Genomic DNA, 21,376 nt, shown 5'->3' with positions numbered 1-21,376 from the left:
TCCTGTCAAATTGTCCTTAACCAAGACACTGAACTCCTCACTCATTGTAAGTTGCTTTGGATAAGAACGTGAGTGGAATGCCTAAAATGTAAAATATATAAATTTCCTACGCATATTTTAATGACCCTATGCATGCATTCTCTCTTTCATCTGAAGCGGTGTCCTGCAGGGGGCGTCATCAGCCCTGATTTAAAACCGCTTGGTGAAATCTTGATGCTCAAGGCCGGCGGCGGCGGCTCTGACACCTAAATCTAAAAAATCTCTTTGAAGAAAAACTTTGGAGGAATCTCATTAGCCGTGTTAAAGCACCGCTGCACCGATGTGACTTTAGGCTGTTTGCTGTTTTCGGTGATAGTTTATGTTCTTGCCAAAGTGTATCAGACCTTTTGCGCCCAGAAATTTAATGAAGGGACTCTTTATAGTGTCTATAAAGGGAGACAGGTGGCGTTACTGCAGAGTCAGACCGCTGCCTGCTACTATCAATCCTCCATATGGCTTCCCATATATCCTGCACCAGAACGCCAGTAAACACATTCAATTCAGAGAGGACTTTCCGGGAAGCTGTTTGCAAAATCAACAAGTAAACATGTCTTTTTTTTTTTTTTCTCCTGTTTCCTCCGATACTGTACGTCTTTCAGGCTGAAGGTGAAATCAAAGTGACAGAAAGCTTCCCACGTCCAGCCAGAGCGCGTCAAAACAACATCAGGCCCGAGGAAAAGAAAAGGTAAAGATATTCTCTCCTCCCACTAGCTGTGAAGCTGATATGAGCGGCATTATGACGCACGGACAGGCGAGGAGAAGCAGGGAACAAACGAGAACAGGAAAACATGTGAGCAGGATAAGCACTCCCTTCCTACCCATGTGTTTTTAGGTCACTGTTGAACCAAACCTAAACATTTATTATATGTGTATTGCCGTTAGCCTGTCATGATGTTAGTCATGTTGTTGACTTAAGCCTGAGGATCTAACAAAATCATCTTTTAAGTCACTTTTATGTCCATAGGCAAGAGAAGAGAGAATTCCCGCACACTGTCCTTTTACTTGCAATAAACTTTATTACTGATAGTCCTTAGACCTTCATCAGGTAACACTGAGGAACAAAGAACATTCCAGACAGATACAGCCAACACCTCCTCAGGTGAGGCCAATCAGGGACCAAGAGCTGTCAGGCAGTCAGTCCCACAGTCTGTATGCATTCAGCCAATTAGAAGGCACAACCCACCATCAAAAATGGACCTTCCACAATCTATGATGGACGGCAACTACATCAATTTATATACAAACATTGAATCACATAGTTAAAGTTGAAAACAATTAATCCAAAATCATCTCTTCCATAATGACAATAATTATATAAGGCTAATGGTAAATCTCAGGGTAACATTATCATAATTTCACTGTTTAGGCTACCCCATAAATATACCTCTAAATAGGCAGTAGGTTACCACAATACAAAATTTACATAGCCACATTCAATCATATAATAGTAGAAATAGAAAATAGGAAAAAAAAAAAATAGAAAAGAAAAAATATGAATATAGAAAAATACATTGAATCTCACAATTGAAATACATTGAATCTCACAATTGAAATACATAAACATAGGGATGATGAAGACAGTGTGCAAAAATCATCCGAACAGGGCTTCATTACCTGGGCAATAGAAGAAAATTCATCATTAGTGGATAAATCTATAAATATAATATCAAATAGGAATCTGTCCTGGCTGTCACTTTTATGTAAAAGGCATTTTCTTAGTGTGCCTGTTATTCTTTATTCTTTCTCTTTTCTTATTTTATATCGTGATTTTATTATTTTATTTTCACCTTTATCCATGTTTTACTCTCTCACATTATTATATGTTTGTTTTTTTTACTACCTTTTAGTCCTACTTTTTAGTTGTTTCATGAAAATTTTTGAACTCTTTTTGAGCACTTTCTAACCTTGTGTTGAAAAGTGCTATATACATAAAGTTTATTATTATTATTAGTCATGTCAGCTGTTACAAATCTGTCTGTCTCTGCTGCAGACAGACTGTAACATGGTAAAAGTATTCTTTTTGTAATGATAGTAGGCATGAAAAGTGATTTGCAGCAACACTGAACCCTGCATGTACCTGAATAAGTGTGTATATATTTAACATGGAGGTAAGTGTGAACCTAGATCATCTTCTGTGACATGTGAGTGTTTGTCTCGGTCGTTCGGCCTTGAATTGAATCCGCACCTATTCTGCTGAAACGCTCCCGGGCCCTTCAGGTCCCTCTGCTCCTGATTACAGACGCCTATTGTATATTAAACACTGAATGATTCATTATGTCGATGATAGCGCTCTCCGGTCACAGATAACCTTGACCGGGCTGCGCTGCTGTTAGCAGCATCACAGCGGGACGGGCCCAGTCTGTGTGGAGAGGCTGGAGATCGCCCCGCAGCCCCGCTACTCACTGCAGAAAAATAATTAACACGTCGTTAAATGTTGTGTTCAGTGTTTACCTCAGACCTTCGTGCTAAATTCCAAATTGCTGCTCGAATGTAATTATTTTTTGATGAGTATTCATATCTATTCTAGGATGTAACCCATACCAATACTGTATGAACTGACTGTGATGATGAAAAGAGTAACATTAATGAATGATGGTAAAGTGCTTAGTGCCTATACTGTAGGATTTATGATTGTTGAATGATGTAAGATTTACTTATTGTCATGGCAAGACAGACACACTCTGATTTAAGCTTTTAAATACAAGTCACATGTAGATCATCACATCCAGGATCTGATTCTGTAGCACATATCCACGAGGTCTGGATGGAAACTGTAAAACTGCGACTCCATGCAGATTTTTGTTGTTCATGCCATCAGATCTGAGTCACATGTGAGGTAAAACAAAAAAAAATCTTATTTCTGTTAAAACAAGTGCCTTTATGTTTAAATACAGTAAGGCTGCGTTCACTTTGCGGAGCGGTTTCTACTCTAAACGGCATTATTTCCTATGGAAGGGAGCGGAGTCCACGCTCACCGCCGGCTCCATGGCGGATCTTGGAATTTTTCCGCCGCGGTTGGTCGCGCAAAGAGTTGAAAAGAGTTCAACTTGAGCAGATAAGATCCGCACTGAATATGTCACTTCTCAACAGAACAACTCAGCGCTACTTTGGTTGCCTGGCAACAAACTGAGCGCTCCACTCCACTTCGTTTCTGCCACTTTTTTTAAAGCGAGGCAGTCCACCTTGATTCAAGATAGTGTCTCTTGATTCAAGAAAATCCTTGAAGCAAGTTGAATTGAAAACAATTAAACTGTGTCAGTCCACTGATTGATTAAGATTGTAAGACTCAGTACTTTACATGAAATGAGTCAGTAGTGTTAGTTAAGGTTAGAGCTGAGAGGAGCAGCTACAGTTTTCCTTTACCTCCTAACTGACCCATCAGGCTGCCTGCTGTTGAGGTCTGGGTCCCTCTCCTTGCCCGGAGCCTCTCTCGTCACCTGACTGTCATCATTACCGTTTTACGACCGCGGGCCGCTGCTTGTCCTTCAGCCGGCCCCATCGAGCACAGAGAGCCTCGCTGCGATCCTGTACGCTCAAATTAAACATTAGATAAAAATGCTAAGCGGCTCCTGCGCTACGGCAAGGTGACAGGTGAGCGCCGCCGCCGGCCGCTGAGTTATTACACCGTTTGGACGTGATTAGGGGCGACCTTTGACCCCCGGGCTTCCCTACAGATCCTGTATTCAGCTTCTGGCGCAGATGGAAATGGATCTGGGAGCGAGGGCCGTGATGGGTCTGGAATGGCTTTGCTTGATGACACCCGGCAGGGCGAGGTGGGAACTGTATGATGAAATGGAATATGGAGCATTATCTAAAATCCGCAGGCCATGGCGCCTGAGATGATATGCTGCGTTTCTGAAAGGTCAGAGGTCAAGGTAGGGTCAACTGCAAAGCAAAATCTTTGTGTTACTGGGGTTTTAAGTTAATTAGCTTACATTTAGTGTACATGTTAGCCTTTTAACCAGTGAGGACCACATTGGAAATACATTTTGGAAACCTTATGTGTTATCCTCGATGATTTTAATTGATGCATGCCTGATGACTGTGCATTGTTTTTGATTATCAAACAAACAAACAATACTCTTACCCAGAGAGACCTACAGTGAGTGAGCAGGTGCAGCATGCTTCTCAAACACACTTGGTAGTAGTCTGCTGCAGGGATCAAACCTGTGGTCTGTTGGTTACAGGATGGCTTCTCTAACCACTAGTCTTCTCTGGTTTGTATAGACACATTTACATTTAAACATTAAATAAATGACCAAGACTAGTGACCCTCAGAGCCTCTGCAGTGAAGGCATAACGACACACAGCTTTCAGTTATAAACATAAATAAATCCCTCGGGACTCATTTGATTAGTCTTTGTTTACTCCGTCGACGGCGTTTCCGTCCTCCAGCCCTGACCCTCTTCATCCTGACCCTCTTCATCCTGACCCTCTTCATCCTGACCCCCTTCATCCTGACCCCCTTCATCCTGACCCGCAGCGGTCCGCTCACAGACTCTGGGACAAATTGCTCGATCAATAGTGCAGCGTCCGCGGTTATCAGTCTTGCTCCTCCAGCGCTCTCATTATAATATTTTCTCATTCTGATAATAAGGTGTGAATGGCAGCGACTTTATTCCTCTGTTGACAATTCGGAGACCTCATTACCCGTGAGATATGATGACCGGGGGCCTTTGCCTTGAGTGACCTATAACAGGAGCCATTTTGGACTTCCTAACCAGGGAGCGCGTTATTAGAAGAGCCTTGGGACTAATGGCTCCATCCATCTCGCATAGGGAAGTGCTGACGATTAGGTTTACCTGCCTGTTACCAAGATGAGTGTTGGGGCTAAACTTAGACCGGGCTCCGAGGAGTCGTTAATCTTAAAGCTCTCCCTTCCACACCCAGACCCTTATAATTAATATATCGTGGATTCGTTAAGCTCCCCAGTAATGCTGTCAGTTAAAAAAAAGAAATTTAATGAACGGAGGAACATGCCATCCAGCTTTTCTCCATCTGGATTGACATTTTAGGCATGGAGCTGATTCTCTTATCTAAAGTAACTAGTAAAGAATCAGCACAACGCCAGAATAAATTTCAGTTCCTAGATTGCCAAGATTACAAGCAACCAATAGTCAAGGAGTCAAAGCCAGAGTGCCCAGATAATAGACTGAACAAATATTCCTGTGACCCTCGAACAATCATGTATGATAGGGAAGTGAGTTAAGAAAGAGAAAGAGTTAAGGAAGAGTTAAGACATAAGGAGAGAAAAGGCAGAAGCCGCAGTCAGATGGTGGCTGTTTTTGAATTTTAGAGTTGAAATAGCTCAGATTTCAAAATGTCCATCCATGACTTTTCCTAGACCCACTTTATGTACAAACCAGGGACCGGATTCACCAATGTGTTCTTAAGATAGATCTTAAGAAATTACATAAGAGGAAATTTTAGGAAGTTCTTAAGAAGGCTCTTAAGTGCAATTCCTCAATATTTTCTTAGTAACAGTCTCATTTCTTACGAATTTCTTTAATTTTCCAACTTAAGAACTTCTCAAAATAGGGCCTGAATTAATTCTGGTTAATAAACTTTAGGCTTACTGCCATTGAGGCTAGGAGACAAGGCTAGGAGGCTAGGAGACAAGGCTAGGAGGCTAGGAGACAAGGCTAGGAGGCAACCCAAAGTGCTTCCATCTACAAAACAATTGGGGAAAAATCTATTTAGAGCAACTAGAGCAAAGATTTAAACATTGGTTGCTGTTGGTAACTGTAAAATTTGCAGCTTATTTCCAACAGACATGAGACAGAGGCCTACCTGGCCCTACACCAAATAAAGCTTTACAATAAATGTTCATCTTAATGTTAGGTGTAGGGGAACCTATGAAGACTTTGAACTATAACCTACTTGTCTAAAATGTGTTTAAATATATGATATTAGAGGCTTACCTTTTCACTGTAGGAGTTTTAAGACAGGTGAAGGGCCGTCTTAAAGTTAAGAAAAAAATCAAGAACAAATTTGAGAAATTTCATTTCAAGAATACCATTTATTCCTAAGTTTTTTCTTAGGAAGAAACAAAAGAAGAAGGTTAGGAAAATATATAAGAACTGTTTTTGAGAATAGCATTTTTTCCTATTTTTTTTCTTAAGAGTAAAGTTAAGAAAAAAAATGGCACTTGAGAAGATTATTTTTCTTAAGAGGGTTTTGTGAATCCGGCCCCAGTGCTGTTAGTCTTTCAAAATAGTAGTTTTAATTGTATTAATCTTCTTATAAATAACCCCAAAATCCACTTTCTGGTGCTGAACAAGTAGAGGAGCAAGATGATGCAGTTTTGAAGGGAGAGGACGATGTAACTTTAGGTATTGTTTTTTCAGGAGAGCAAAACCATTTTACATGTAGTGTAAATATGAATTTGTTTCTCCCTCTGAGACACAAGTAGATGTAAAAGTTTCAGCAGAAGCACATTGGACGGTCAGGAGAGGAAACTGCAGCAGGACGGGCTTCAGGATCATGAGAGGAACCATGGGACCGTCTCTCCACCCAGAACATACAAGCATCGACCTTCTCAGTCCGTTTAACTCGTTTTGTCTGGTTCTCATCTAAATGTTAGCTGATGGAATTAAAGCCCCTGACACCAAAGCACATCCAGTCCAAACCTAATCCCCTATGGATTTACAGCAGGTCCAGAAGCTGAGCAGAGGTCTGTGATGCTGTTAGCGCGACCCGGTCCCATTACAACTCAGTTAGGTCCCGCTCCGCAAATGGAGAGTGATAACCTTAATTCGGGCCACTATCTGCCTCACTAATGACAAAACCCGAGCCACCGCCCACTTTCTGCGGATGTGCTCTTATATCAGTTTTATCAGATTTTCCTTTTCCTTTATGTTGCGCTGTTGCTCAGGGCTAATTTCAATTCAAGTCATCTGAAATACGTGAGCATCACAATAATATTTAGTTTAAAAGCTACACATCATGAGATAAAAAAACAAACAAAACAATAAATAGTCACATAATATTTATTTTATTTGAATTTTATTTGATAGGGACGATGCAATTTAACATAGTTCCATGAAACTGATGCTGCACAGAGAGTTTATAGCTATTGCTAATTTTCAACTCTCGTCCCTAGTTGGGCTTTTACATGTACAGTGTTATTAAAATATACAGCTTTCAGTATCATAAAACCACAATACACTACAGATATGGAAATACAACAGGGATTAGATTATCAAAAATCCGTCTTTTTCCCTGTTTTGGTCCTCGTTCTGCTTCTAGCGCAGGTTGCAGCTCTAAAACCTGTGTTTGTGTCATTCATAACAAACACATTAATTCTAAAAATAGGGCCTGCACTCATTTTCTTTGTAGAAGGAACACGGGCTAAATTATGCCGCCATTTAAATTTCCCATTTTCTCCAGCGGCGGTGGTAATTTTCTCTCGGAGCGAACACAGAGGCATCACTCTGGTGAACGCACGCGTGACGACAAATCCAGCGTGCCTACCCTCCCTCCGCCAGCCTTATTCCCCTCTCAATAAACAAGTGGCAGAATGCGGAGTGTAATGAAGTGTCAGGGGCCGCCGCTCCTCCGCCGGTTATTGTCCACCGCTGAGCAGGGAGATTAAATTGTAATTGCCGCGCTCTTCCTGGAAAATCAGCACTTTTCATTAATACTCGTCCGGTCTGCCGTGCCCGCTCTATAGACTAACACCACCCGACAGTATGGAGGGGCGGGGTAATTGGCAAAGCAGCTTAATACTGTCAAAAGTTCAAAGGTCAAGCCGTGTGTGCGTTATTGCCCTAATGATCCGACCAATCAAACGACACCCCGTTTTTGCATTTAATTACATTTTTCTTGTTGATTTATCTCTCAAAGCAAACACAGGAGGGAATGTCAAATCTCAGATAAGGTTATAAAAAGATTGAGTATATAAAGGGAGATAACAGCCGGAGCTACAGATTTGATTCTATTTAAGTTGAGTTTATTTATGCTGTGATTTTAACACTTGACAGAAAACAAAGGATGCAAAAACAGATAAAAACTAAATATCAAAAATGAGACAGAGAACAAGTCCATCACCAAACTCCAAGAAGCAGAGCTTGTGTGTAAGCCTGTGTGTGTGTTTTTGTGTGTGTGTGTGTGCGCCCGTGCACACACACACACACACACATACTGTATGTGTGAATGAGACTGCTGGGCAACACCAGGGCAATCTGCAGGGGAACTGCATGACATACTGCAGCTGAGAGTTAAGATAGGCTGTAAGCTCTGAACACACCGGTCTTGAGTCTGGACTTGAAGCTGTAAAAATGTCCTTCAACTGAGCCGCTGTAGATTCTCCCAGTTTGTCCAAATTAAATTCTGCTGTCAGTTTGGTGGGAAATCTTCTCCACACAGGAAGAGACCGATCCAAACTGAAGAGGGAAATCCAAAAGTGTCTCCTAAGCAGTAGCAGAGAAAAATGAAGCCTTCAAAATTCAAACAGTTACCTTTAAAGGTCCAGTGCAGTGAGAATTGCATTTCTCAATTTTAAGGTACAATTTAACAATGGACCTGCTAATGTAAAGCTCCGCAAATTATAATAACTTTCAGCATTGTGGAAATTTGAAAAAACGAATGTCAACAGAATCAAGCAGATTTAGAATTCAAGTCTACTTCCTGGTGTAAATGATGTCACATACACCCGGGTTTAAATGATTGGTCGACCCGTTTTGAGTCATGGACCAAAGATTACCTGCAGCTCTAAAACTCCTTGTTCACAAATCCAGTTTGGATCAAACTGCAGACTCTGAGATTTGGAAATTGCAGAAGTTCATATTGCGATTTCATTTTTTTAATTTTTTTTCCCATGAATTGTTCAGCTCTAGTGTGTACTGTGAAACACTGCACAGCACTATATGTTGTTGATATGTGTTACGAAGACAAATCCTCTTGTGATCCTGGTAGTGAAGCACATTCCACTCAGGAGAGCCGGATACTTCTTTAAGTAAATATAGAATGGCTTCTCCGCACTTCTTTACTGAGTGTTTGCTCATTCAAATGCAAATGATTTCCTTTCTCCGGCAAAGAGCTTGGAGCTTGGAGCGTAGCCGTGTGAGGCTGGCTCACGCTCCGGATAATTACTCTGTTTGGCTTATTTAATTAGGGCTACATTTTATTTGTTAGGGCAGCATTTAAACTGAAGTGAAGATACTTTTCAAATACCCCGAAATAATTCAGTCGATTTATTTAGTCATTTCAAAACTTTTCTCTCTTTACTCAGCTCTGTCATATATTATCATATCGGGTCACAGGAGTATTTGTTCCATCTGCTGTGGCTCTTTCCCATGGTTACTTGTTAGTTTGTGGAAATTAAGCTTATTTCACTAGTCACGTTTCCATGGACAGCAATTATCCGATGTGAACCTGTTTAAGACAATAGTCTGAATAAAAATACTGCCACGTAAACAGCATTTTCTGATCACCTTAACCTGAATAAGGTCATAGTGGAGTAAGAAGAATCTCATTAAGACATGTGCAGTATTCTGATTTCAGTCTCATTACTGAAGATATTTCAGACTGTAAACACCTGAATCCAACCAGGACTCTCTATCGGAGTGGTGATCCGACCACCTGACGCTCCTCTGCCTTCCAGAGGCTGAACTGGTTTCAGAGGAGAAAGAGACCGACAGCAGAAAACAGACGGAGAGGCTGAAACTGAGCATGCTCAGGATTTAGAGGGAAACGGAGATCATGAAGTTTTCAGTAAAGTCTGAAACTGTCCGAGTCTCCAGTGATCCTCCTCTGTCCTGCTGACCTGTAAACAGGAATATGAATGGAAGAGTTCTATAAGCAACACATGGAGACAGATTAATGGGAATATTGTCTTATTTAAAATAAGGCCAGTGGTCAGATTATTGCTGTCCATCATCTACATGTACCGTATTTCCTCTAATAGTGGCAATTAAAAGCCGGGTCTCCGATAATGTCCGGGGCCGTGGTCGACACGAACAAATAAAGGCCGGCCCCAAATACAGGCCGGGGAAAAAAACAAAGGAAAAAACAACGGTGGATACCGGTAAACTCCCGGTGCCTGTTATATAATGTAACTGTAGTTTGTAGTAACGTACAAGTGCCACAAGATGGCGGTATGCCACAAGACGGCTCGGCCGGCGGAAGTCTCTGGAGCGTGCCGTCGTCCATTACCGTAATTATCGGTAATGCGTCGCAGTAACAAAAAAACGGCTACCTAACGAACCCCAACAGAAGCAGATCAGGAGGCTTCGTACTAAAATATGAGCAAATATACTTATCAAACAGAGGGAATTAGAAATAAAGGCCTGTCTCTAATATAAGCCTGCTTCCAATAAAGGCCTGGCACCCTCTGCAGCTGAGGGAAATAAAGGCCAATATTAGAGGAAATACGGTAGTTACTGTTGTCACTGTAAGTCTCTCTGGATAAGAGTGCCAGCTAAATGCCCAAAATGTAAAATGTCAATGCGGTTATTTAGCAGTGAGTGAATCCCACATATAACCAACATTTATGTAACCTTGGACTCCCACGCTGTCACATATCATAACCGGTTGACTTCACATTATTCCAATCGACACACACACATCCCATGAACGGAGGAATCCCCGGAGATCTCTTTAAAATCATTTGCCGCACAACTCATCTCATTTTGCGGCCGGGGGGGCCTGCAGTTGAAGTTGTATTAATTGATTAATTGGTGAATGGAATGACCTCATTTTAGCGGGATGGAAGCGATGGGTTCAGAGGAGTGGATCAATTTGGTTTAATGGTAACTGATCGTCTGCTGTAATGGACCATCGTCCCCCTGGAGATGAATTTATGGATGTTCTTCTATCCAGGAACGGGTCACACTGAACCCAACTCTGGGCTGCAAAAAATGTCTGTTTTAAGTGATTTCAACTCATTTTACGTCTTAACATCTTATTTTTCTTGAAATAACTAACGGCTATGCTTTGAAGTAAAGAATAGACTTTGTTTACATGCACACTAATAATGTGATGAAGGCCAATAATCAGAGTAAGGCGTTACTCTGATTAAGATGTTTACATGACTCGGCAATTCCTTTAAATCCTGTTTACTACTTGTGGTTATTCCATTATTTGCAGAATGGGTAGTTTCTAAATCCGTCCCTCCACTTTACACTTCTGTTGTCCCTTCAGCAGATTCTACTACAAGTGACACTCTGCTGTTCTCCCATGTCATATCTGTTGCTGCCATTTTTATCGGCCAGCTGCAAAATGCCGTCCTCTTGACACTTCTGGGAGTCTTTTGGAAAGCACAAATACATCTTGGTCAGACTGGAAGAAATGTGTATCCATGCCTTTATAATGTGATTAAAACCACAGTACTGGGTTACTCTGACTATGAGCATAATCACATTAACATAATCAGAGTGTGGTGTTTACATGGCTCCACAGTACTTGCGTTACTGCCTTAATCGCATCATAAATACCTCCGCCAAGGAAGTTATGTTTTCGGTGCCGTTTGTTTGTCTGTTTGTCTGTTAGCAGGATTACGGAAAAACTACTGGCCCGATTTTCATGAAACTTGGTGGAAGGGTGTAGCATGGGCCAAGGAAGAACCCATTACATTTTGGAGCGGCTCCGGATCCGACTCACAAACAAGCAATAATAGCACGAACCTTGGCGGAGGTCTGCGCTCTCCGAGTGCCCTTCTAGTTGGATTATGGATTATTGTATGCATGTAAACGTAGCCATAGATAACGAGAAAAAAGACAAAGCCTTTTTAAAGTTATTGACCATTTCTGCTTCATTGGTCAGTCAGCAGCAGAGGAAGACACTTGATAAAGATCCTAAACAGGATTTGAACCCGTGACACTACAGCTACATGGTACACGCTTTAGCAAAGTGAGCCACCAGAATGTCCATAAGCCTCTCTTTTGAAGAAAACATTATATTATATTCAGACTGAATGTCCATCTGGTTCCACTCCATTATTCATCTTAGATTTCTTCCTCGTTAGCCGTTTGATTCTCCCCGAACCAATCACTAGTGACCGACGTATCCAGTCAGCCGCTACATCCATGGTTAGCCAGATATTTACCAACTGCACCAAGAATATCGTCCATTTTGACAAAAATATCGTCTCTGCAAAGACAATCTGTTGGTTGAGGAGGTGATTTCAACAAATCTAGTTCAACAAAAAAGCCGTTGAAGGGAAACACCAGACTCTGAATCGCTCCACAAAATCTCTGAAGTCTCAGTCTGAAGCAGGCTGAGAAAATACCTGAAACAAGTTGTACTGTATTGAACCAAGACAAATCGTCTCATCACAGTGGCAGTTTTCACTGATTTTGTGAATATGAAATAAAATTACATGTTAAGATCTGCATCTTTTGCAGTGTGCTTTCATCAGATATTCATGACCGTGCGTCCGGCTTCCAGAGGGAACCCAAAGACAATTTATGTCCTTTAAAGATATGAAACATGTATGACACGCGGTAATTTATCCTTTCACAGCCACTTTGAAAGCGGTATAGGAAACCAATATAGGTTTGTGACTTTGTTATGGAACACCTAACACTGAATGCATATATGTGCAGTAATATTTATAGTCTAGGGTTCATTGCATGTCTTACTCTGTCCATTTGCACCATATACAGTATGAAGTCCTGTTGTCCTTGTAGGATGCCGTTAAATCTTGAAACTTTCTAAGACGTCAACATGTCTCTGCACCAACATCATAAAGACAAATAATTCTGAATTTATTGTACTTAAAAGTGATTCTCATTCAGATAGTGTTAATCCTCTTCAGCTTCACCTCTCACTCACTGTGACGATCTTAAAGTGTTGATTGGATGAGATGAAACCTTAAAGATCCTCGTGGGGATCGCTTGCATACAGTTTGTGAACAGTTCTTTTAAATTCATTGGAGGGAAATCGGGTGTCAATTCGTCTTGACTTATTTTATTTACCGACATTTCCACTCTGCAGGAACAGTCCCGGCCCTGAGAGGCTGGAGGTCGACCCCAGCAGGCGGACCGCCGTCGACCTGGCCAACATCGTCCCTCGCCACAACGCCAAGGAGCGCTCAGGTCCGCTGGAAACGTTCGGGACGCCGCCGCCGCCCGCCGCCACAGATCACACCCGCTTCTCTGAAGGGTTCGTGGACGATCCTGATGTTCCCCCGCTCATATGAAACATCCAGTCGCTGAGAAGTCACCGGAAGTCCATTTCCTCGGCCGATGTTTGGACGCTCAACAAGCTTGTCGGCTGAGAAACGTTTGGGGTCATCAGCCATCAACAGCAACAATCAAATTTGCGTGATTCCTTGTTTCCCTACCCATGTGATTTGGTTTCATGATCAATAGTTCTGCCTGGCAAATGCAAAATTGGCAAGAAGTTGATTCCATCCATTCAAAACTTCCCAGTTCTCTCCAACTTTTATTTGAAAGACGACAAGAATAAAAGTCTCAAAAAACGAAGCTTGGAGAACAGTTGCATCCATCGTTGCGGTCAATGGGAAGCTTGAAAGTAAGGGAACACTTTATTTGGACAGTCCAGTGTTGATACTCAGCTATCAGGTGACAGAAAGTAGATGTTCAACAAAATGTCAGTTGCCTATTTGCTGCTTCTCTACCGACTATGTAACCCAAACCTAACCTTAGCCTAAACCTAACCCTACAGCTAACATTAACCCTCAGATTAACCCAGACATTAAATATCTACAGAGACTTTTCACACTATTATGAGTCTCTCAACTAATGTTCAGTCCCGATATGTGTATTTCTGCACATTAAAATTATTTGTAGACCCAATATCATTTCAAATATTGTTGTGTTTGTTGCTTTGAAGAATATCTTGAACTCCAATTAAAATTCAATTTGAAACAGTGTGGATCTCAGAAATGGAAAGTGTGGATGAACTCTGGATGACACTTTCTTCTTCCACAACTAGAAAGGACTTCTCTTAAGATTTGTGGATGCTTAGTGCCGCTGCTGCAGAAAACAAACTTGTAACCACAATATTTTTTTTTTTAAAGATATATTTTTGGCATTTTATGCTTTATTGGACAGATATAGTGAGAGAGAGACAGGAAGGTATGGGAGAGAGAGCGAGGGGATGGTACGTGCTCTACTCGGTGAGCCACCGGGGCGCCCTGTAACTACAATATTGATGTTTTTCTTTTTCTTCTTACTTGAACTGAAAGGATCCATGATCATTTATGTGTTTAGTGAGTTTCAAGACCTGTGGGCCCTTGAAACCTCTTAAAATCCCACTGATGAATTTAAAAAATACAGAGGCATCTGAGAGAAAATAAATGTTCTTTTCCTTAATACATTTTGCAGATGCATTTTTGTCTGATAAACATTGCAGGAAGCAAAAAAAAAAAAGAGTTTTGTCTGCTTTGCCTGTGGCCCAGTTGTGCTTTGAAACCCAGTGTACTTTGCCCTGTTGTGTTTTGTTGTTGTTGTTGTTGTTTTCTTCCTCTTTGTGATGCTCCTCCCCAAAGGTACAGAAGCCGATATTCTGCCAGACTTTGACGGCCGATGTTTTCTCTGCCCAGAGGACGCAGGACAGAAACCCGCTCTGCAGCTGGTTCGTCTTCTCCTTGAAACTCCAGTGAAAGTCTCCTCCTCGCTCTTCGCCTCCCTCTGAGTCCTGGCTCCAGAAGCCCGGAGGAGGTCACGGCTCGATAACCCCCCCCCCCCCCCTCCTCTTCAGTCCATTTTTCCTCTTGACAGCTCCACTATTCTCTTCTCATCCCACTATTCTATATTTGTGCGAGGCAGCTTGTTCCATCCAGAGTACTTTGATGTTTACAGTCGTTTGTTGTATGGGGAAAAAGCTTGTCCAGAAATTGCTTATGTAACTAACTAACGTTTGTCTGTGAGTCCATATTTACATATTCAGATTTGAAATGACGATTTATTCCTTTCCTTTACACATCTAAGATTTGTGTTTTTTTGTGGTTAATATTCTTTTTTGGGCATTTGAAAATAGAGAGAGAGAGGAAAGATTGGGAGAGACTGCAGGACGACATGCGACAAAGGTTCTGGTGTTGGATTGGAGCAATGTGTATAAACACTGATGTGTTTTTTCTACTAGTAATACTGTAATACTGTACTAGTACTGGACCTACTGTGGCTCTGGTACAGTGTCAGCACACTGCAAATAACCTCCATCTTAACGAGTCATTTAGTCTCATATTCAGCCTTCAAATCTTATTTTTGTTAAACCAAGAGAAACATTCTGCAGTGAGGAGAGATAACTCCACTTGTCTCCAATGCAGCTTCACTTGTTTCAGGAATTTTCTAGAAATGAGTGTCAGTCTGTTGAAACCAGTCAGAATAAGGCAGATCACTGCACTGCTGTCAAGAAAATGACTCTTGATTCTACTAAATTCTTCAAACAAGTTGATTTGCATCAGAAACAAGTGAAATTGTCAAACCACACTGGCAGATTTGTTTCACTTACAGTATTTTAAGAAACTTACAATTTTAGGACTCAGTAAAACCAGTTTATCCAGTGGGGTTTTGAAAAGGTTTCAAAAGTCCTGAGTCAATTAAAACAAAGAACCAGAATTATTTTCAGCTATTACTTGACTACCCAGGTCTGAGTGACACAAGCCGACAGCAGAAGGTGTTTGTGCTCATCTTGTTTTCTTTTTCCCGTCTAATGAGCCGACCGAACATCAGCGCCGGCATTTTGAAAAATGCTCACAACGCTCCATTTGTTATCAGAGTCGCCTGCGTTTGGTGGGAAATGCTTAATTAGTGATGTTTAACAATTCATTAACTTTATTAATTGTCACTCTGGGTTCATCATGTCAGTTTGGTGTAACGGCTCAGTGGCTCTCTGAGGCACGTCACGTCTTGAGGCCCGAGTCCTGCTTCTGACAGGGTTCCTACGCGGGTCTGGAAAGTCTGGAAAAGTATTAAAAATGAATTTGATCATTTCCGGGTCTTGAATAGTTTGGGAATTTGAAAAAATGTCTGGAAAAGTATGGAAAATGTTGCGGTTCAGGTCCGATACACACATAATTCTAGCTTTCATGTTGTTGTAGAGCCACTTTGAGTCCACAGTTTTTGTTGATGTGAAGAATAATGTTCAGATAGAGGGACGCTCTTATTACCCAGCCGCTGTCAGCATGCATTATATCAAATACCCACCAAAATCAAATCCGGTCAAGAACATAGGGTCTGGGAAAAATATGGAATTTTAAAATGGAAACCGTGTAGGAACCCTGCCAATCATCTCACATATTCTGATATTTGTCTCTGTGAAGAACAATCTTCATCTATACAGTGATATGACCTAGTTAGCAGGGGCAAGATGTCTATCTGCGTAAATCATATTGAACACCAGACAAAATCTTCAAAACAAATCAAGGTCTGGAAAAAGTATGGAATTTTTTAATTGAAAATGTGTAGGAACCCTGTTCTGATTGGCTGTAACATCGTTGACTATATTGACTATATATTGAGGACATACAGGATATTCATACATTTTATCTCCACCATTTTCCCGTGATAATGAGGGAACTTTTGTTTTCCAGAGATCTCAAGATCATTTTCTTATTATATTGGGAAAATAAAAAGGTGTCATCTTGAGATAATGACATAAATTATAAATAATATATTGAGAGAAAATGAATTGTAAATGATTTGTATGGATGTGTATGTCCTCAGTGGGCTTCCGTACAGCTGAACCCCTGGATGCCTGCTGTCTGAGTCTGTCCTGCAGCCAGGAAATGTTTCCTCTCTCCTCCTGTTCCCCTGCAGTCGGGACGTCCTGTCAAACCGTTTGAACCTGCTTCATGTCGCCGCGCTCCAAGGTCTCATTATTCCACACGCGGACGATTACGAGTGATTGTTTCCATGGCGACGGGCGTCCCCATAGGCCCCTCCCTGACGCTTTGATTTATGGGTAGCGCATCAGATCCTGACGCGGAGCAGCAGCATACGGGTGGGGGGGCGGGGGGCTAAAGAGGTTAGAGAAGCAGGTTTGTGTTTGAATCCCTGGACTGGTTCATAACATGAGGCTGGGGGAGGTGAGTAAGTAACGCTCCTCCCTCCCTAAACAGCTGCTGTCTCGTTGCCCTTGAGCAAGGCACTGAACCCCCTGCTGCTCTAATGAAGCCAGACTTAACAAAAAGAGAGAAATATCTGCTGTAGTCTGTTTACGGTTGATTTTAACACGAGAACCACCAAGGGGTCATTTTTACCCCCCTTGCGTTTTCAAATGCATGTAACTCTGTTAAAATAAAACCCCTACATCTCTCAGTTCAAGTTCATGACTTTTCCTAAAATGGGTTTTTTTTTTATTCTAGTGAATTATGGGGGGTGTGGGATAAAAAAGAAAAAACATTATGATCATTTATACCTAGAACTGCCGAGGGGTCATTTTTACCCTTCTTTTTTAACATTCAGTTTATTGATGAATTTTAACTATTTTAAAATGCGCCTTTTTTCGATCTGTAATTAAATAAAGCAATTGTAAAATTAATAAAACCCATAAACTGAATTTTAAATAGTTATTTTGTCAAGTCTTCCTTATTATTTAAAAAAAATAGATGAAAATGAACAACTTAACTGCTTCAAGAAATGACATCTTTGCGATTGCTGACGCTGTTGCAGCAGGGGGTAAAAATGACCCCCTGGTGGTTCTAGGGGGTTTTGGAATGTTGGTGGTTCTAGTGTTAAAGACCCCATGAAACGGCGTCTTTACTTCCTTGATTTGATGTGTTTCCTGTTGAAACAGGATGCTGGGGGCGGGACATAACACACTGAGGTATCACTCAAAAGTGTAAACCAATGTGAGATCAGTCAGGGAGAGAAAGGCAGTTTGATTTGATGGGAGCGGTGGAGGGACTGTCCAAAAATCTGTGATGTTTTGGTTGGAGTTTTTATTTAGTGCAGCGTGATGTCACCATGAAAGATACTCTGTTTTCCAGGAGGTGAAAGCAATGGGAGTTCGTTTCATGGGGACTTTAAATTCATAAATACAAATGATTCTGGATGTGGGCGTTCCAATAAGTAAAAACACATAAAGAGTGTTTTCATAACGCTTTTAAGGTACTAAATGGCATGTAGCAACTCAGTATGATGCACTACTTTACTTGAGCGGACACAAAAATAGTAACTAATATGGTGGGTAATAAGGAAGTAATGATTTGTTATTGTTTACATACCATTTAGTACCTTATTCAGAGTTAATCAGGAACGATACATTAAGTAAGTGGTCATTATGCGCATTCACAGATATCCAGGAACTAATCATTAGATACTGGTTCATTAACATGGTATCTAATACTCTGTTCTTAAGTAACTTGTCATTACTTGATTCAGAGTCATTCAGGAACTCCCTGTTAACTATTCGTTAACTAGCAGTTCGTTCCTGATTTGTTCCTTACTCGTTCCTTGGTAGCTACGCACGTTTTTGTGTACCTTATTGTAAAGTGTTACCGATTATTTTAAAAAAATTTGACTTCCTTGGGTTTTAAAAACAAAATCCACTGGAGTTAAAACGAAGAGTTGAAGAGGTTTCACCGCTCATCAGAGAGGCTTCATCAGTCTGACTCCTCCCACCTGCATGACTGACATGAACCTACAGACATACTGTATTCCTTGGATTTTGTTTCTGTTGGCTGGGAAATTCCTGCTCTGTTGACTACTGACAGATTAAAAGATTCACGGATGTTTGCGGTTTGCAGATTCTGTCTAAATCAGTCTCTTTGAGTTTCATCTCAGTGAGTCGCACCCAGATGGCTAATCTGTTTCCGTCTGTCCACGTTCCTCCAGCGTAGCCTTCACTCCTTCAGTGTTTCAAAATGTGCAGCTACTGAGTTGAAGTCAAAACGCAACGAGTCTGATGTGAATAAATCTCAAGAGAGCAGCAACTCCATTTAGAACATTTAGTGAAAAATAAGTGGTGACAGACTAACAAGATTTATGAATTGGCAAATAAATTATTTTGGTCAAAAATTTGTGTTGCTCTCTGGACTTTCTCACTCCAACTGAGTCTAATGACAAGGACGTCAAGGTAAATGTAAAGGAGCATTTCAACTAAATGGAATGGAATGTTTATACATAAGAAACTATAGGGAAATCTAATGTTGTACAATAATCAACAAATATGACTATAGTACAGATAAACTATCACTAGAGCTTCGATTCAATTAACACTATTTTCTTTATTTCAAATATACAAATCACTAACTACTGTATATATCAAAATATCTTTTCTATTAGAATAGCTCTTACAACAGGGAACGAGGCATCACACTGAGTGAAGCTTGACCACAGAATTTGAATGGATAGAACGGCCTTTCCACTGTTTTTTGGCTAGTACACCAGTAAATGGCGTCTATGGTTAGTTTCTATGGTGACAACGGAAGTTTGGCTGTAGAGTGTGTCACACCGGCTGCCACACGGTGTGAGTGGGTTAGCTTTGTAATGTTACAAGACTGATTGAATGGTTGATTTGAGTGGGAGGGACCGTTCTATTCAACCAAATTTTGTGGACTCAACAAAGAGTTTTAGAGGCGGAGCTGCGCTTATTGAAACATCTTCCCAGGGCAGAAACTGTTATAATTGGTTCAATCAGGGGACCAATCAAAAAAGAGAGGAGGCGGGCCGATCTGAAACGTCCAGCGGGACGGTGACGGGCAGAGCCGGCATTGTCAAAGACAGAGGTAAGTTAGCTAACACAAATCCTACTATAAAATGAGGAAAACTCTGTCCTTCTGTCTGTCTGCATCCATTTTGCTCCTCAATGGGTTGGCCAATCAATCTGAAACTGCACATGGGCATTGAGCATTGGCATAGGCAGGGACTGACAAAGCTTTTCCTTTTTCCCAAATTTGGGGCACGCGCATCCCCGGGTATGGATTAGTGTTTTTTATTTGTAGGTATTTCATTCACAATTTATTAACTTTCATGTTAAATAGAAAGAGACAGGTGCTCAGGTGTAACAGTTGGCTGACTATGTAAACAAGTTAGCTGTTAGCTAGTAGCTACTAACGTTAGCTGGAATGGTCACGGCCATAGAGATCAGTTAGACAGCCAGTTTTATTTAACTTGTTGGCAGATTTATTTACAGTTTTATTTACTTGCACACAAGCTGTGACCAAAGAATGTGTACTGTAGCTGGCTCAAATTCCACTCGTGAACGAAGCTCCTCCCGCTCCATTCAGCAGCTTTTCTTTTTTTTTTAAATTATCTTGTCTCCTCCCTCGCTCTTTAAAAGCGGAGCTCACCCCCTCCCATTCCTGAAAAAAAAATCCTGTAATGGTGGAATCGATGAAACGAGCGCATAAACTTGTTAAACTAGTAAACTTGTTAAACCGTAAACTTGCTACCTGTCTCTTCACTTGTCATTGTGGGACATGTGACCTTCAGCAGGAGAAAGATCTGTCAAAGTGAGACTGGAAACCGGTGAGACTTCTGAGCAGGTACGGTTAGCTTAGCTGTTAGTCTTTATGCACGCTGCTTTGCTAGGTTTGTCCTTGGTAGGCCTCCGTAGTGCAGTGGCTTTGCTGTGTGTTATTTACAAATGTGTTGCAGTTTCTGTCGCCCTCTAGTGGTCAGAAAATCACTTAATGCAGCTTTAACTCTTTGTGGCAGAGATTTGATCTTTGAAATATAAGGGGAGAGTAATTACCCACTTCTAATGCAAAATGGGAACTATTTATTCAAGATAACAGTTCCAATTGACACGTGTTATAAGGATGGGATGATATATCAAAATTCAATATATCGCAATACAAAAATGTGATACGTATCGTGGGTCAGACACGAATTGCAATATTAGCTCCATTTTATTCTGCTGTAGTAATCACAAATAAAAGACGCTGGACCATCACAGTTTCACAATCCAAATTATATTATTGTCACTTTGTAATGACATTTTTAAATTGTTGTTTACATTCTAGCAGCCAATGCCATCACTAGAAAGATTTGTGTCTTAGAAATAAACAGAATTCGTCACAGTCAGACTTTTATTTATCACATCGTATCCTGGTTGTATTGAATCCTGAATCTCATATCACATATCGACTCGTATCGTGAGATAAGCAGATCGTCCTATCACCAGTTCCTAAAGCGTGTATGTGCTTGTATGCATTTTGATGTCCTATTGTGTCCTTTTTGCTTCAAACAAAAAACCCTTATTTTTTCGAGTACTTTGCTGTTTTGGGGATCCTTCACCCTCCTCCACCCTCTTCACAGTCATACTCAGACATCTGATCTTCTCCTGGGTGTTTAAACAGGGAAAAATCAGATGGCATGTTGTTCCTTCCTGTTTAAACAGCCAGGAGAAGATCTGAACCGGGCCGCAAAGAATTAAAAGTCAGATTTTGCTGTTTTCTTATGTGATTACAGCCAAAGTCACA

At 41.1% G+C, this 21,376-nt stretch overlaps 1 protein-coding gene across 1 annotated transcript in view; it reads left to right on the top strand.

The window, feature by feature from the left end:
- The window catches only part of dnaaf11 (dynein axonemal assembly factor 11), a 45,399-nt gene extending 32,219 nt beyond the window's left edge, over nucleotides 1-13,180 (top strand). Inside the window, exons 12-14 of the mRNA XM_071513848.1 lie at nucleotides 639-688; nucleotides 6,452-6,502; nucleotides 12,982-13,180. Of these exons, the coding sequence (XP_071369949.1) occupies nucleotides 639-688; nucleotides 6,452-6,502; nucleotides 12,982-13,180 (300 nt within the window). The remainder of the gene's footprint in view (nucleotides 1-638; nucleotides 689-6,451; nucleotides 6,503-12,981) is intronic.
- The last annotated feature ends 8,196 nt before the right edge of the window (nucleotides 13,181-21,376 follow it).

The sequence above is a fragment of the Centroberyx affinis genome, unplaced genomic scaffold (assembly GCF_046629955.1).
Source record: "Centroberyx affinis isolate AG114_WGS23_722 - 3 ecotype Tasmania unplaced genomic scaffold, CSIRO-AGI_Caff_v1 ptg007576l_1, whole genome shotgun sequence".
Lineage (NCBI taxonomy): Eukaryota > Metazoa > Chordata > Actinopteri > Beryciformes > Berycidae > Centroberyx > Centroberyx affinis.
The sequence above is the reverse complement of the archived record's forward strand: the minus strand, read 5'-3'. Positions and strand labels throughout refer to the sequence as shown.